This window comes from Plecotus auritus (assembly GCF_963455305.1).
Source record: "Plecotus auritus genome assembly, chromosome: X".
Classification (NCBI taxonomy): Eukaryota; Metazoa; Chordata; class Mammalia; order Chiroptera; family Vespertilionidae; genus Plecotus; species Plecotus auritus.
The window spans coordinates 82,052,225-82,069,754 of record NC_137784.1 but is presented as its reverse complement, the minus strand read 5'-3'; the positions used below and the strand labels follow the sequence as shown (position 1 = coordinate 82,069,754).

Sequence of the window (17,530 nt, the reverse complement as noted above, 5' to 3'; positions counted from 1 at the left end):
ATATATATATATTTATTGTTGACAGTATTACAGATGTCTCCCATCCCACCCCTTTACTCCACACTGCCCAGCCCCTACCCACTGCCCAGGTCTTCAGCACCCTATTATCCGTGTCCATGGGCTATGTATATCCTATATAATAAAAAGCTAATATGCAAATAGACCAAATGGCGGAAGAACCGAACAACCAATTGAACAACCAGTAGCTATGACGTGCTCTGACCACCAGGGGGCATGTGTGGAATATGGCAGGTGTCGGCAGCAGGCGGCAGAGCACAGAACATGGCCAGTATTGGCTGCGGTGGGATGGTGGAGCAGGTGAGCAGGGGTGTCAGACCAAGGTGGGGTGCTGGTCGCTGTCATTAGGGCAAGCTTCTGGTGGTTACGGAAAATTCTTTGCTCCCGTGTTCCACCCGGCACTTGTACCTTCAGCCAGTGTCAGCCCTGCTCACACCCGCTGCTGGCACTGGAGCTGCCACTCACACTGGCTTCCAGCCCCTGGAGCCCGGCATCAGTCCCGATTGTTCAGCACTTTCAGCTGGTGCAAACAGCAGCTGCCAGCCCCGATCGCCCCTCAGGGCTTTCCACCTCCCCCTGCTCCTAAGGGGTAATCGGGCCAGCAGCCGCCTCTCACACCCACTGCCAGCGATGGCCCTGCTCGCACCCGCTGCCAGCACTGGAGCCACTGCTCGCATTCACTGCAGGTGCTGGCCCCACTTGCACCCGCAGCTGGCACCTGAGCCACCACTCACACCAGCTGCCAGTGCCCGGTGCCAGTCCAGATCGCTCAGCGCCAACAGGTGCGAGCAGAGGCTACCAGCCCTGATTGCCCCTGAGGGCTGCTCCACCTCCCCCTGCTCCTGAGGGGCAATTGGGGCTGCAGTGATTGCTCACAACCACCGATGGCACCGGCCCCACTTGCACCTGCTGCTGGTGCCAGCCCCAATTGCACAATGCTGTCAGCATCGGTGGGTGTGATCAGGGCCAGCACTGTCAGCACCTGGGAGCGGCAATGGAAACAGGGCTGCCGGCAGACAGGGAACTGGGGGCCACAGTGGGAGGGGCCTGGCAGGGGCATGGAAGATGGACCAAGACCCACCCCTGTGCCGACCGCAGCCTCGTGGCACACAGTTCCTTTCAAGGTGCACAAATTCATGCACTGGGCCCCTAGTAAGTATTATAAGTTCTTTGGTTTATCTCTCCTTGTTCCCCCACCCAAACATCAAGGTATGTCAGTTTATTCCATGCCTCCATGCTTCAGGTCTTATTTTGTTGGTCATTTCATTTTGTTCATTAGATTCCACATATAAGTGAGATCATGTGTTATTTATTTGTCCTCCTTAGATTGACTTATTTCATTTAGTATAATAGTCTCCAGGTCAAGCCAGGCTGTCCCAAAAGGTAAGAAATCCCTGTTTTTTATAGATGCATAGTATTCCATTGTGTAAATATTCTCAAGGTTTTTTTTTTTTTTTTTTTATCTAGTCATATACTAATGAGCATTCAGGCTGTTTTGAAATCTTAGCTATTGTAAATAATGCTGCTATGAACATGGGGGTGCATATATTCTTTCTGATTGGTGTTTTGGGTTTTTAGGATATATTCCCAGAAGTGGGATTGCTGGGTCAAATGGCAGTTTCATTTTTCAGTTTTTGAGGAAACTCCATATTGTTTTCCATAGTGGCTGCACCAGTCTGCATTCCCACCAGCCGTGTACTAGTGAGCCCTTTTCTCCATATCCTCACCAGCACTTGTTGTTTGTTAATTTATTGATGATAGCCATTCTGATAGGTGTGAGATGGTACCGCATTGTGGTTTTTATTTGCATTTCTTTGATGATTAGTGACTTTGAGCATTTTTCCATATGTCTCTTGGCCATTTGTATGACCTCTTTGGAGAAGTGTCTATTCAGGTCCCCTGCTCATTTTTTAATTGGATTTTTTGTCTTCCTTTTGCTGAGTTGTATGAGTACTCTGTATGTTTTGGAGATTAACCCCTTACCAGATATATCATTGGCAAATATGTTCTCCCTTACAGTGGGCTCCCTTTTTCATTTTTAAGGTGGTTTCTTTTGTGGTGAAGAAATCTTTATTTTGATGTAGTCCCATTTATTTATTTTTTTCCTTTGTTTATCTTGCCCAAGGAGATGTATTGGCAAATATTCTGCTACGTGAGATGTCTGAGATTTTACTGCCTATGTTTTCCTCTAGGGTTTTTATGGTTTCATGGCTTAAATTTAAGTATTTTATCAATTTTGAGCTTATTATTGTGTATGGTGTAAGTTGGTGGTCTTGTTTAATCTTTTTGCATCTATCTGTCCAATTTTCCCCATACCATTTGTTGAAAATACTGTCTTTACTCCATTGTATGTTCTTGTATCCTTTGTCAAATATTAATTGACCATAATGGTGTGGGTCAATTTCTGGGGTCTCTGTTCTGTTCCATTGATCTATAAGCTTGTTCTTGTGCCAGTACCAGGCTGTTTTGATTACAATGGTTTCATAGTATAATTTGATATCCAGTATTGTGATACCTCCAACTTTGTTCTTCTTTCTTAAGATTGCTGCAGCTATTCAGGGTCTTTTATGATTCCATATAAATTTATGGATTATTTGTTCTAGTTCTGTGAAGTATGCCATTGGTAATTTAATAGGGATTGCATTGAGTCTATAGATTGTTTTGGGTAGTATGGACATTTTAATGATGTTAGTTCTTTCAATCCATGAACATGGCATATGCTTCCATTTGTTTGTATCATCCTTTATTTCTTTTTTCAATGTGCTATAGTTTTCCAAGTACAGGTCTTTTACCTCCTTGGCTAAGTTTATTCTTATGTATCTTTTTTTGTTTTTGCAATGATAAATGGGATTGTCTGTTTAGTATCTCTTTCTGAGAATTCATTGTTGGTGTATAAAAGTGCATTCAATTTCAGAATGTTGATTTTGTGTCCTGCCAACTTGCTGAATTAATTTATTAAGTCTAGTAGTTTCCTGGTGAGTCTTTAGGGTTTTCTATATACAATATCATGTCATCTGCAAATAATGACAGGTTTACTTCCTCCTTTCCAATTTGGATACCCTTTATTTATTCTTCTTGCTTGATTGCTATGGCTAGGACTTCCATTACTATGTTGAATAAGAGTGGTGAAAGTAGACATCCTTGTGTTGTTCCTGTTCCTAAGGGAAATTCTTTTAATTTTTGCCCATTGAGTAGTATGTTGGCTGTAGGTTTGTCATATATGGCCTCTATTCCCACTTTGCTTAGAGTTTTTATCAAAAAAAGGGTGCTCGATTTTGTTGAATGTTTTTTCTGCATCTATTGATATGATCATGTGATTTTTATCTTTCATTTTGTTTGTGTGATGCATCACATTTATTTATTTGTAAATATTGTACCAGCCTTGCATCCCCAGAATAAATCTTACTTGATCATGGTGTATGGTCTTTTTAATATATTGCTGGATCCAATTTGCTAATATTTTGTTGAGGATTTTAGCATCTGTGTTCATCAGGGATATTGGCCTGTAATTTTCTTCCTTTGTAGTGTCTTTATTTAATTTAGTTTTATATCACTGTGTTTATACTAAAAACAGTTTTTAGCTACTCCCCCAAAATAGGCAATTTTGATATTCAACAAGGCAGTCAGACTAGATTCTTTAGAATGGAAAATTCAAGTGTTACAATGTGAAAAAAATCTGGCATTTTCATTCTGATAAAAACCATTCTATAGTTTCCAGAAACTGTCTTAACCTTACTAAACTATTTTTTTCTCTGTGTACTAACTTACCAAGTTTGTCTTTTCACTACCACAGACAGATAGGAAATAAAAAAAAATGTCAATTGTTCACATGTTTTGCTAATGAGTTTTTCCAAATACAACCACATATCTGGCAGTATGCAGAATAAGCATCTGACTAACTTTTTCCACACTCAATTCTGATAGCTTGCATCATATTGACCCAGGATAGGCCCCTTGATTCATGAATCTGATTTCAGAGAGTTTATTGACACTAGTAAACCAGAGGCCAAAATTAAGTAGAAGAGATAAAGGCCAAAAATAATAAAGGTTAATGTTTAATATGAATTGGTTATACTTGATCTTAAAAAATGGGAGAAGATAATGATTAGTAGGAATAGTATATACTAAGACAAACCAATCAGACACAGCTCATTATATTTCTTTCCTTCGGTATCATATTATAGGTAATAATTATTATCTGAGATTAAGAGTAAAATCAGCATTTTATAAGGTATAGAGGGAGCTATATTGCTGCTTGTAACTAAATAGTACAATCCAGCTTATGTTTCTTCTGCCTGTGTTTAGTTAATATTTATAAAACAACTAGAGGCCCAGTGCATGAAATTCGTGCACTGGGGAGGGGGGTGTCCCTCAGCCCAGCCTGCACCCTCTCCAATCTGAGACATCCCTCTCACAATCCAGGACTGTGGCTCCCAACTGCTCGCCTGCATACCTTCCTGATTGCCCCTAACTGCTTCTGCCTGCCAGCCTGATCACCCCCTAACCACTCCCCTGCCAGCCTGATTGATGCCTAACTGCTCCCCTGCCAGACTGTTTTCCCCTAACTGCCCTCCCCTGGAGGCCTGGTCACCCCTAACTGCCCTCCCCTGGAGGCCTGGTCACCCCTAACTGCTCTGCCCTGCAGGCCTGGGTCCCTCCCAACTGCCTTTCCCTGCAGGCCTGGTCTCCCCCAATTTCCCTCCTCTGCCGGCTTGGTCACCCCTAACTGCCCTCCCCTGCAGGCTTGATTGCTCCCAACTGCCCTCCCTTGCAGGCCTGGACCCTCCCAACTGCCCTCCCCTGCTGGCCTTATCGCCCACAACTGCCCTCCCTTGCAGGCCTGGTCTCTCCCAACTGCCCTCCCCTGCTGGCCATCTTGTGGTGGCCATCTTGTGTCCACATGGGGCAGGATCTTTGACCACATGGGGGCAGCCATCTTGTGTGTTGGAGTGATGGTCAATCTGCATATTACTCTTTTATTAGATAGGATAGAGGCCTGGTGCATGGGTGGGGACCAGCTGGTTTGCCCTGAAGGATGTCCCAGATCAGGGTGGGGGTTCCCTTGGGGCGTGGGGCGGCCTGGGCGAGGGGCCTGTGGTGGTTTGCAGGCCAGCCACGCCCCCTGGTGACCCAAGCGGAGGCCCTGGTATCTGGGGTTTATTTATCTTCTACAATTGAAACTTTGTAGCCTGGAGCAGAGCCAAGCCTTCTGCTTGCTCCGTGGCGGAAGCCATTTCTATTGGGATTTATGTATATTCTATAATTGAAACTTTGTAGCCTTAAGCGGAGGCCTGGGCTGGCCAGGGTGTGCAGAAAGCTTGGCTTCCTTCATCGCCGGGGGCAACCCTAGCCTCCTGCTCTTTCCAGCTCCATGGCTGCCGCCATTTCTGTTTGGGTTTATGTATCTTCTATCATTGAAACTTTGTAGCCTTGAGTGGAGGCCTAGGCCAGCAAGGGCAGGCGGAAAGCTTGGCTTCCTCCATCGCCAGGGAAACCCAAGCCTCCATCCTGCTCTCTGTGGCTGTAGCCATCTTGGTTGGGTTTATTTGCATATTCGCTTCTAATTGGCTGGTGGGTGTGGCTGGTGGGCATGGCTGGTAGGTATTGTGGAGCGATGGTTAATTTGCATATTACTCTTTTATTAGATAGGATACTCACTTCAGAGGACTCTTAGTATCAGAAAAAACAACATATTTAAAAAGGATAATTGAATAGTAGACTATTGTGAAGCATTCTGAATGAATAAATGTATTAATCTGGGGCCTTTGTGGTGATTAAGAACAACAATGAAACTTACGGCCCACTATCAGTAAGGCAAGAAGTTTTGAGTTTTCACCCATCCACCTAATGATCCTTAGTAACCAAGAAATTTATAGATGGCTAGCTGTTAGAAATGTTGATACAATTTTGTCTGCACATGAATTTAAATTGCAATTTGAGCCTCAGCAATACCATGTGCTATACAGCTATTAATATAGCTGCAAAAACAAAAGCCAACCCGGACACCAGGAGTTAATTATTCCCCAAAGGGTAAGAAAATAAACCACAAATTAGATGAACCGGACCTTGTCATAAGCTACAATCCAGAACAGAGATGATCAAGAAAAAAGATATGTACAGCTGGGTGAGAAGGGTGAAGGGATTAAGCCAAGGAAAAAATGAAAGACTCATGGACACAGACGACAATATGGTGATTACCACTGGAAAGAGGGGTGGAGGAGGTAGATGAAGGGGGTGGTAAAGGGAGGATAAATGGTGATAAAAGGAGATTTAACTTGAGGTAGTGAACATACGATATAATATGCAGATAATGTATTGTGGGATTGTATACCTGAAACATGTATAAATTTATTAACCAATATTGCCCTAATAAATTCATTAAAAAAGAAAACAGAAAGAAAAATTAAATTATTTTATTTTTAAAAAAGAGATCCTGAGACTGAAGACTTTAAGAACCACTGTTTTAGGCACTTATTCATGGCAATTATCAATGTTATAACCTGAACAATCAAATTTTATAGGCAGTATTTTTACTTAAAAGAATGACTGACAAGACAAACTATGATTATTCAACTTGGATATGTAGCAGGCATTTTATTTAAAACTAGAGGCCTGGTGCACAAAATTCGTGTAAGGGGGGTTCCCCTCAGCCCAGTCTGCACCTTCTCCAATCCGGCATCAGGATCAGGCCTAAATCGGCAGTCGGACATCCCTCTCACAATCCTGGACCACTGGCTCCTAACTGCTCACCTGCCTGTCTGCCTGATAGCCCCTACCTGCCCCCGCTGCTGGCCTGGTTGCCCCTTACTGTCCCCCCCCCCGCTGGCCTGGTCACCCCCAACTGCCCCCCTGTGGGCCTGGTCACCCCACACAGCCTGCTGTTCAGTTATTTGGTCACCCCTCACTGACCCCCCTGCTAACCTGGTCGTCCCACGCAGCCTGTTGCTCGGTCATTTGGTTGCCCCTCACTAACCCCCCTGCCAGTCTAGTCACCCCATGCAGCCTGTTCGGTTGTCCATTTGCATTCGGTTGCGATGGTTGCTTAGGCATATATATATATATATACACACACACAAACACAGAGTGGCCAGATTATTATGATCTCTGAATACATAATAATCTGGCCACTCAGTATATATATATATATATATATATATATATATATATATATATATATTTTAGAGATCCGGTGCATGAATTCGTGCATGGGTGGGGTCCGGCCAGCCTGGCCATGGGGAGGAAAGATGGGGTGTTGGCCGGCCTGCCTGCTGGTCAAAATCCTGGTCAAGGGGACAATTTGCATATTAGCCTTTTATTATATAGGGTATATACTGAGTGGCCAGATTATTATGCGTTCAGAGATCATAATAATCTGGCGACTCAGTGTGTGTGTGTGTGTGTGTGTGTGTGTGTGTGTGTATGTGTGTATATATATATATATATATATATATATATACATATATATATATATATATATATATATATATATATATGAAATAAGCCTGTCGACTCAAGGAAAAACAACTACTGTTATTTGTTAGCAATGATAAAATTGAGCATTCAATGAAAAATAAAAATGTAAACTAGTATCTGTCGTCATGCATTTTACAACTTATCAACACCTAATAACACTTATGAAAGTGATGGTGATACTAACAAATGCTGTGTTTTGATGTTGTATAATAAAATATAATGTGCAAACATTTGGGAAGACCTACATAAATAGTGAACCAATATTTTCCAACTGAACAATACATGTTACAAAATCCTACATGAATAAAACATCTATTCATAGTACATAAGAGATCAATAGATTTTAATGTTACCAAATATACAAAATTTAATTAATATGGTTTTAAATTCTACTTTTCCAATGTTTGTGTATTATCAAAGAATATCCACAATTATATGAAAAAGCTATAAAATTTTCCCTTTCAAACAACCTTTATGTGAGAAATCAGATTTTATTCATATACTTTGACCTAAACAACATATTTTTTAATAAAAATTGTTTCTTAGTTTTATTTTTAAATAAATTAATAAATATTTTAACTTTTGTTTTAATTTCTAATACATTAAATATTGAATGTCACAAATCACATACACAAAAGTTTTTTGGGGTCTGAAATTTTTTAAGAGTATAAAAAGATCCTGAGTCCAAAACATTTAAGAACCACAGTTCCAGGCACTTATTAATGTCATATCAGCTAATATTGAGAAATTTACCTCATTTCCTTTAGGATTTGGTATGTATGGCTGCAATGGTTCTATTTGGGCTTCAGCTTGAATTGAATGAAATACTTCATCATTGTCTGATGATTCATCTTCTTTGTCCTTTTGAAATAAAAGGAAAATAATTATTTTAATTGCTGTTAAAATGAAAATTATAGGAACAACTCCATCATCCTGATTCATAATATAAATTAATCATTTGCCAATATTAAAATTGATTTAAACCAGTAGCTTATACTAGTTTTTGGCTCTGTGTCTCTTTCAGAATCTAAGGAATGCTACAGATTATCCATAGAAAACGGTATACAGACACACATCTCTATATATTTTCAGGAGGACCATTGACCACTTTCAGCTCACCTATTAGATCCAGATTAAGAGTCTGTAGATTTGCAAAGATGTATGTATCCTTATCTTCTTTGCACCATTATTCACAGTGGCCAAGACATGGAGACAACCAAAGTGGCCTTTGATAGATGATTGGATAAAGAAGATGAGGTACATACACCGAGTGGCCAGATTATTATGATCTCTGAACGCATAATAATCTGGCCACTCAGTATATATATATTAAAGGCCCGGTGCATGAATTCATGCATGGGTGGGGTCCAGCCAGCCTGGCCAGGGGGAGGGGACATGGGCAGTTGGCCAGCCTGCCTGCTGGTCAAAATCCTGGTCAAGGGGACAATTTGCATATTAGCCTTTTATTATATAGGCTATACACTGAGTGGCCAGATTATTATGTGTTCAGAGATCATAATAATCTGGCCACTCAGTGTATATACAATGGAATACTGTTCAGTCATAAGGAAAGATGAAATATTGCCATTTGTTACAAGATGGTTGGGACTTGATAATATTATGCTAAGCAAAGTAAGTCAGTAAAAAAAAAGTTAAGAATCATATGATTTCACTCATATGTGAGATATAAAATTGAAACTCATAGACACAGACAATAGCATGGTGGTTACCAGAGGGAAAGTTGTTGGGGGTGAGTAAAGGGTAAAGGGAGCTAGATATATGGTAACGGAAGATGATTCAACTGTGCACTGGTGGTGAGCACACAATGCAATATACAGATCATGTATCATAGAAATGTATACTTGAAATCTATATAATCCTATTAACCAATGTTGCCCCAATAAATTAAAAAAAATATCTGGTTTCAAGCTTAACTCATAACCCCAAACTGTCATGTTTTGTATGCATTTATAAGTGTAAAGTGTGGTCTTCTTGTGCAACAGAAGTTCTGAAATACAGCAGTGCAAATATTTTTCCTTAATTGAGCCCTGGGACTTTATAAAAGTTTCTGTTTCCCCATTTAAGCCAGTCAATATTATTTCTTCTATTCAAACAGAGTAATAAAAATGTGTTTTCTTTGCTTCTGGTGAGTTGAAGCACTTACATATGTCTCTGAGTGCTAATACATTTTCAGGTATTTCAAAAGACCTATGACTTTGACTACAGTATCAATAATGTACACATAAAGATAGGAATGCCCGTACAAGATCATAGGCTCATGAGATTAGTAACTGTTACCTATTAATTTTTTCTTTCATTTTTAGAGTGGTTTCTCCCATATATATTTAAAACATTATATTACAATAAATATGTGCATGGTACTAATACTAAGAGTTTTGCAAGGATGCATAAAAGTTTTTTTTTCACAAATGTGAAACCCATTAGATTCAGTTGTTACTAGGGCTCATTGAGAATAGTCATGAGCATTTTATTTATTTTTGTTCGTTTGTTTTAAATTTATCTTTATTGTTGAAAGTATTACAGACGTCCCCTTCTCCCCAACCCCCATTGACCCCTTCTAGCCCACTTCCACCCTTTGCCCCAGGCCTTCATCACAGTATTGTCTGTGTCCATGGCTTATGCATATGTGCATATAAATTCATTAGTTAATCTATTCCCACCCCTACCCCCCAGCCTTCCCTCTGAGATTCAACAGTCTGTTCCATGCTTCTATGTCTCTGGATCTATTTAGTTCATCAGCTTATTTTGTTCTTTAGATTCCACATATGAATGAGATCATGTGATACTTGTGTTTAACTGGTCATTAGCATTTTAAATGCCCCAATTTCAGGACAAATATCACCATTCTGAACTCATATCTTCTCTTTACTATCTGGTTTCTTTTTCTCCCTATCTCCCATTTTGGGGGTATTAGATATCCATTTCCCCTTTTGGGTCTTTCTTCTCTTGCCGCTTTTAATTTTTTTCATGGTAAATATGTCAGGGAAATAACATTTGTTAAATTGGCTCATGGGCACAAAGCAAAAGACTCCCTTAACCAGACATTCAGACAATGTTCATTTTTAATTACTACATTAATTATTATTAGACGAGAGGCATGGTGCACGAAATTCATGCATGGGGGTGTGTATCCCTCAGCCCAGCCTGCACCCTCTCCAATCTGGGACCCCTCAAGGGATGTCCGACTGCCTGTTTAGGCCCAATCCAGGTAGGATCGGGCCTAAACGGGCAGTCGGACATCCCTCTCACAATCCAGGACTGCTGGCTCCCAAATGCTTGCCTGCTTGCCTTCCTGATTGCCCCTAACCGCTTCTGCCTGCCAGCCTGATCACCCCCTAACCACTCCCCTGCCAGCCTGATTGATGCCTAACTGCTCCCCTGCCAGCCTGATTGCCCCTAACTGCCCTCCCTTGCAGGCCTGGTTCCTCCCAACTGCCCTCCCCTGCTGGCCTCATCACCCACAACTGCCCTCCCTTGCAGACCTGGTCCCTCCCAACTGCCCTCCCCTGCTGGCCATCTTGTCGTGGCCATCTTGTGTCCACATGGGGGCAGCCATCTTTGACCACATGGGGGCAGCCATCTTGTGTGTTGGAGTGATGGTCAATTTGCAAATTACTCTTTTATTAGATAGGATAGAGGCCTGGTGCACGGGTGGGGGGTGGGGGCTAGCTGGTTTGCCCTGAAGGGTGTCCCGAATCAGGGTGGGGGTTCCCTTGGGGCGTGGGGTGGCCTGGGCGAGAGGCCTGTGGTGGTTTGCAGGCCAGCCACGCCCCCTGGTGACCCAAGCAGAAGCCCGGGTATCTGGGGTTTATTTATCTTCTATAATTGAAACTTTGTAGCCTTGAGTGGAGCCAAGCCTCCTGCTCACTCCGTGGCCACAGCCATTTTTGCTGGGATTTATTTATCTTCTATAATTGAAACTTTGTAGCAGAGGCCAAGGCAGGCCAGGGCTGCAGAAGTTTGGCTTCCTCCATTGCCAGGGGCAACTCAAGCCTCCTGCTCTCTCCAGCTCTGTGGCTGCTGCCATTTTTGTTGGGATTTATTTATTTTCTATAATTGAAACTTTTTAGCCTTGAGTGTAGGCCTGGTCCCCATTGCCGGGGAAACCCAAGCCTCCTGCTTGCTGCAGCTCCATGGCCGCAGCCTTTTTGGTTGCGTTAAGTTGCATACTCCCTCCTGATTGGCTGGTGGGCGTGGCTTGTGGGTGTAGTGGAGGTATGGTCAATTTGCATAGTACTCTTTTATTAGATAGGATTAAATGGGTTTTGATACCAGGGTTTAATTTAGGAACCTCACAATGATTTCTTTTATGTAAATACATGCTTTGAAGTATTAGAAAACAAATGATCTTCTAATCTTGTTGACCTCATTAATTTGCTTAGGAAGCTCACAAACCCTTCATTGTCAAATCAGATTTGTCACATTGAATTCATCAACTCTGGCCAAATTATATCCACTTATATTAGACAATTTTGAAAGAACAAAGTTTTTTGACTATTCCAAAATAAGGTAAAGAGTTTAAGATAATGTGTCCCACATTTTGAAAGAGTGCAGAGACAAATTTGCAATGTGTCATATTCGATGCAGCCACTTAATTAATTAATGATGTAAAATTGGTGGAAAATTAGGGAGATAAGTCATACATATGGTAACTGTATGCAAAATGCTTTAGAAACTGATTTTCCTTCTTGTTTTAAGCTTGAGTTAAACACCCTGAAGCACAAAAAATAGTGCAATTCACTTAAATGGTACAGTTAATCACTCCATGGAAAGAAAAAGCAAATAAACTAACTGAGACATTAGAGGAATGAAAAAAAAAAGTTTGAGGAATGAAACCAAATTTGTTTTTTTTTTAATTTGTTTTTGTTGTTTATTTTTAATACATAATATTGGAAAGCTTTTTAAAAATTTTTATTGAATTTACTGGGGTGATATTGGTTAATAAAAGTTATATAAGTATTGCAAAGTTTGAACTTTGAAAGTAATTTTAAAGTTCCAACTAATGCATAACCCATAAACACAGACAAAAGGGTGGTGTTGTTCAGAGGGAAGGAGGGATGAGGGCTGGGTGGAGGTGGGTAAGGGGTAGTGGGGATGGGGACATCTGTAATAGTGCCAACAATAAAAATAAAGTTAAAAAATATCCAACTAGTAATTTTAAATATGCATACGTATGATGTCTCTTTATTAGTTAAGGGAATAATAGGTAGTAAACTAATAATTAAAGTTATATTTCCACAGGGATATTAAGCAATTACCTGGATCATTCAAGCAAATTTTACTTTCTCAAATTAAGTGAAAATTATCTGGAAATTTCAGGATCATTTATTTGAAGCACAAACTATTTAGCTAATCTTCTCTGGGACACAGGAATATTTATTTCATTTGGTTTTACAGAGAGAAAACATAAGTGTGAGCTAGCATATTTTCTCTTCATATTTCACTAAGTAAAAATATTAAAATCTCTTACACTTGCAATTTGTCTCAATTCTTCCGTGTGTTGATTAAAGATATCTTCCCATCTGCGTTGGCGCCTTTGCCTGTAGGCTTCTAAATCTGAGAGCTCAAGCTCTTCAGGTCTCTGTGATAACTTTGCCCGGAACTTCTTTGGTGATAATCTTTTTGCTAGTGCTTGCCTTAGACTAGAAACCTTTGATTTTTTCTTCTTCTGTGCCTTTTCTGGTTGAAAGTAAAACATGTTTGATGACAGGTTTTCCATCAGGGTTTGCAGTGGACCAAGTGGCTTTGAGTTATGTGAGTTTGGTGCTCGAAGTAAGTTTCTTGATAGTCCCTCTATCAGTGCTTGAATTGAGCCAACGCCCTGTGGGGGCTCTAGTGCCCAGGCCTGTGCCTGATGTGACTCTTTGGTTTGTCCCTCTACTGGAATGAGCACCTGGGTATCCAAATGTAGTGGAAACAGCACATGGTGGTTCTGTGACAGTAGAGGCAAGAACACTTGGGCATGTACATGTAATGACTCTAGTTCCTCTGCCTCAGTCTCTGCCTGTGTAGGCTCAGCAGCCTGTTCCTGTACCTCTGGCTGTTCAGGTACCTGATTCTGCTCCAGTTGCTGTTCAGGTACCCGGTTCTGCCCTTGCTGTTGTCCAGGGGCTTGAACTTGCCTTTGTTGTTGTTCAGGTACCTGATTTTGCCCCTGAAATTCCTCTGGTACCCGGTCCAGATCCTGTGGCTCTTCTGATGCTTGGGGCTGAGCCTGAGCTTTCTGGTCTTTGGGTACCTGGGCCTGTAGCTGTAGAGACCTAGGTACCTTAACCTGAGCCTGTAGTGGCATGAGCATCCAGGCTGCCCTCCGTAGTTGGGGAGGTGCTTTAATCTGCATCTGTAGGGGCCTAGATGTTTTAGCCTTAATATGAGCCTGTAGTGGCATGAACACCTGAGCCGCCCCTTGTAGTCTCTGAGATGGCTGGGCTTGCCCCTGAAGAGATCTAGATGCATTGTTCTGAGCCTGTAGTGGCTTGAACACCCTGGCTGCTCCCTGTGGATGCTGAAGTGCCTGGACCTGTGGCTCTTCTCGATCAGGTAACCACCTTGGTTGAGAGGGTTCTCCATGCAGGACTCTAAGTGGTCTGCATCTACTGCTGGTTGGCAGTCTCAGAAGTTCATGGGTACAACAATGTCCTCTAGAAATAAACATACAAATGTTTGCCATACAATTAGAATTGTCAGTGGAGAGAAGCCATTCAGGGGAAATGTTTTTACTTTAAAAGATAAATATTTTCCGAACCAAAGATAGTTTTAGTAAATCTTTCTTGAATAATTCCTGTAATGTCCAAATTATTATTTGTATTACTAAATATACTTGAGTATTCTATTGTCAGATATTAAGGAATCTTTTAATAGTAATCAAACATTTTTTCAACATTTTCACATAAATATCTCTTGAAAATATAGATTTGTTTTTTTGTTGTATGAGAAAAGATTAAGTTTTTCTGAGTCAAATAAAACAGTATGGAAATCAACTGTCTTAAGTGAATTGCTAACATCAAATCCCATATGTAACTTGTCTAACATACCTGAATTTTCTTGTGGTGTACTGCTCCTTAATAGCTTCTTCTCTTTCAAAGATCAGAGGAATTCCTTTTTATTAAAGAAAAAAAGCATAACAATCAGCAGAGATTAATGTAATCCAGCTTATCCAACTTTCACCCTTTATTGCTCAGGATGTTGAGTGAATTTAAAAGGACAACAAGAAGGTAACCCTTCAAATCACATCTGGTTGGTTATGTAGCCAATATCCAGGTTCTTGGGTCTACTTTTATACTACAGTGCAGCTGTTCCATACAGACTAATTTCTCTGGTAATAGGAAAGAAAATTTAGCAATTTGCTACAATTCTAAAGAGAAAGAATTGAGAAAGACAAAGGGAGAAAAGAACAAGAGAAACTCTAGGTTGGTGAACATGGCTTATAGGTGTGTGCTCTAGATTTAAGGACTTGATAACTTGGACCCATACCTATTTTTGGTCCTTTCAAAGAGGATTGAAAATGAGGATAAAGATCTTAGGTCTTTTCAAGGAGAAGGTTAAAAATCTAAATTCTGGGTTTCATACTTAATGCATTGAAAAGTTCAGCTTTTTTCCTGTCAGCTGTGCTGAACTGAAATATAGACCCAAACAAATACGTTTGTTTTTTTAAAGCTATGTTAAAGTGTTTAGGGCAACTATATTTACACTGAGTGGCCAGATTATTATGATCTCTGAACACATAATCATCTGGCCACTCAGTGTATTTGTATGTCAAATTGGTACCAAAAGTATTCTAGACTTTTGCTGGAGATCAACCACCTATTTGCCCTGAGCTTTCTATCAGCCAGTGCAAAGGGGAAAACTGATCAGGTGCATGATTTATAGTATCTTTGATATCAAATAAATGAGGTACTCAAGAGAAGTACACTGAGTGGCCAGACTATTATGCATTCAGAGATCATAATAATCTGGCCACTCAGTGTATATCTTCCATATAATCTTCATATGAATGTGACTTTTCCTGTAGTTAACAATACGGAAAACTTGCAACTATGGAATTTAGCAAATCAAGTAGATGTGTGGTCTTCATGCACCCATTTGAGACTGGCTGGAATTTGTAATGCTTATCCAATGAATTCTCCACCATGGCTAAATAAATTAACTCTTGTTGCTTCTCGCTCCAAAATAGCATATACTAGAAGACCAGTGCACGAATTTGTGTAACAGTAGGGTCCCTTGGCCAGGCCTGTGCGATTGGGCTGAAACCAGCTCTCCAACATCCACCAAGGGGTTCCGGATTGCAAGAGAGCACAGGCCAGGCCAAGGGACCCCACCAGTTCACAACCAGTGCCGAGGAGGGACATGGGAGGTTGGCCACCCAGGGAGAGACCATGGGAGGATTCCAGGGCATGTCCAGCCCATCTTGCTCAGTCCCGATCTGCTGGACCCCAGTAGCAAGCTAACCTACCAGTTGGAGCGTCTGCCCCCTGGTGGTCAGTGCACATCATAGCGACTGGTTGACCAGTCGACTGTCTGCCCCCTGGTGGTCAGTGCATGTTATAGCGAGTGGTTGAGCGGCATAGCATATTATGCTTTGATTGGTTGAACGGACAACTGGATGATTGGACACTTAGTATATTAGGCTTTTATTATATAGGATAGATGAAAGAAGTTACACTGAAATAAATCCTGAAGCTAATTTGAAAATGTGTGCTATATTTTTCAGGTTCCCCCTTTCCCACTCTATAACCACTCCCAACTTTGTCTATGGTGCCTCAAATTAAGTCTAGAATTTCCCATACAATCTATAAGGTAGAACTTCCTAAGTCGTTTCCTCTGGATTTGATAATAATCCATCCTGCCATTTTTGGTATTAATATATAGAAGCTTCCTTTTATTTGTACAAATAGTTCCTTTAATTATATTTTATAGTTGGATATTAGAACATAAAACAAACTTTGTATGGTGCACAGACTTCAAAATTAAAAGTCAATAAATGGTTAATTACAAAGCCATTTATCTCATTGGAGTTAATTAATATGTCAGCCAAAGAATCCAAGTATTATATAGCTTTTTTTATTTACTTTATTTCTTTAGTTAGGAGTTAAAAAAATAAAATTGGCACATCCCAAAATTCTTCCTGAGGCTTTCAAGTTCTGTAAATATGAACACTTGCCAGTTGTAACAGCCAGAGATAATGAATTAAGCACACATGGCACATTAGTAGAAAAACTAAGTACTGAGGGCCTCAAAATTTTTACTTTCAACCTAATTTAAATAAAAAAGAAGACATTTTTCCTGGGGAAAAAAAGAATAAGTTCCACTTTCATCTAAATAGTCATTCCAGTGAAATGAAAGTTCATATATTCTACCTTTTTTCTGTCTCTTTTTAATGATTCCAGTAAGATGTTTCTTTAGTGACTCAACAACATGTCCTTCATGTTTTATATTCCGAACAAATGGATGATGAAGCATATTTGCAGAAGTGGGACGAAATAGAAAATTTTTTATCATGCATTTTTCCATGAAATTGTGGAACTTGCGGGACCTAAAAGACATGAGTCAAAGAGATAAAAGGGCATTCTCAGGCCTGCCACACCCATCCACATGCCCACCCACATGCCACTATGAAGTTCATATTTGTGGAAACAGTTGCCTATCACTATAATTGTCTTTTTAATTGCTAAATATCCTGCAGCTTGACAATATACATTATAAAGTAATGCCATTCAAACCTCAGAAGAGATCAGTTATTGGCATTTTCTACCCAAATAATAGTAGAAACTTCAGTGAGTTCAGAAGTGTGTACATGGTAAAAAGTCATGTAGTAGAACAGCAATTAAGTGGTTAATGTAATAAATGTAGACCATGAGACTAGATTTGTCAGCCCACAGCAGTCACACTTTGAAATCTGAATGCTTCACTTGACTATATGGAAATACAGAGGTTTAGATATAATGATCCACCAAAAGAGGTGTTATTGAGGCTAACTTTATAAAATGACCCATGAAATCAGATGTGCCCAGAAAGCCTG

At 40.5% G+C, this 17,530-nt stretch overlaps 1 protein-coding gene across 1 annotated transcript in view; it reads right to left on the bottom strand.

The window, feature by feature from the left end:
- The window catches only part of NRK (Nik related kinase), a gene marked incomplete at its 5' end in the record, with an annotated part of 219,759 nt that overhangs the window by 39,734 nt on the left and 162,495 nt on the right, over positions 1 to 17,530 (bottom strand). Inside the window, 4 exons of the mRNA XM_080652342.1 lie at positions 8,245 to 8,352; positions 12,983 to 14,153; positions 14,547 to 14,610; positions 16,869 to 17,044. Of these exons, the coding sequence (XP_080508468.1) occupies positions 8,245 to 8,352; positions 12,983 to 14,153; positions 14,547 to 14,610; positions 16,869 to 17,044 (1,519 nt within the window). The remainder of the gene's footprint in view (positions 1 to 8,244; positions 8,353 to 12,982; positions 14,154 to 14,546; positions 14,611 to 16,868; positions 17,045 to 17,530) is intronic.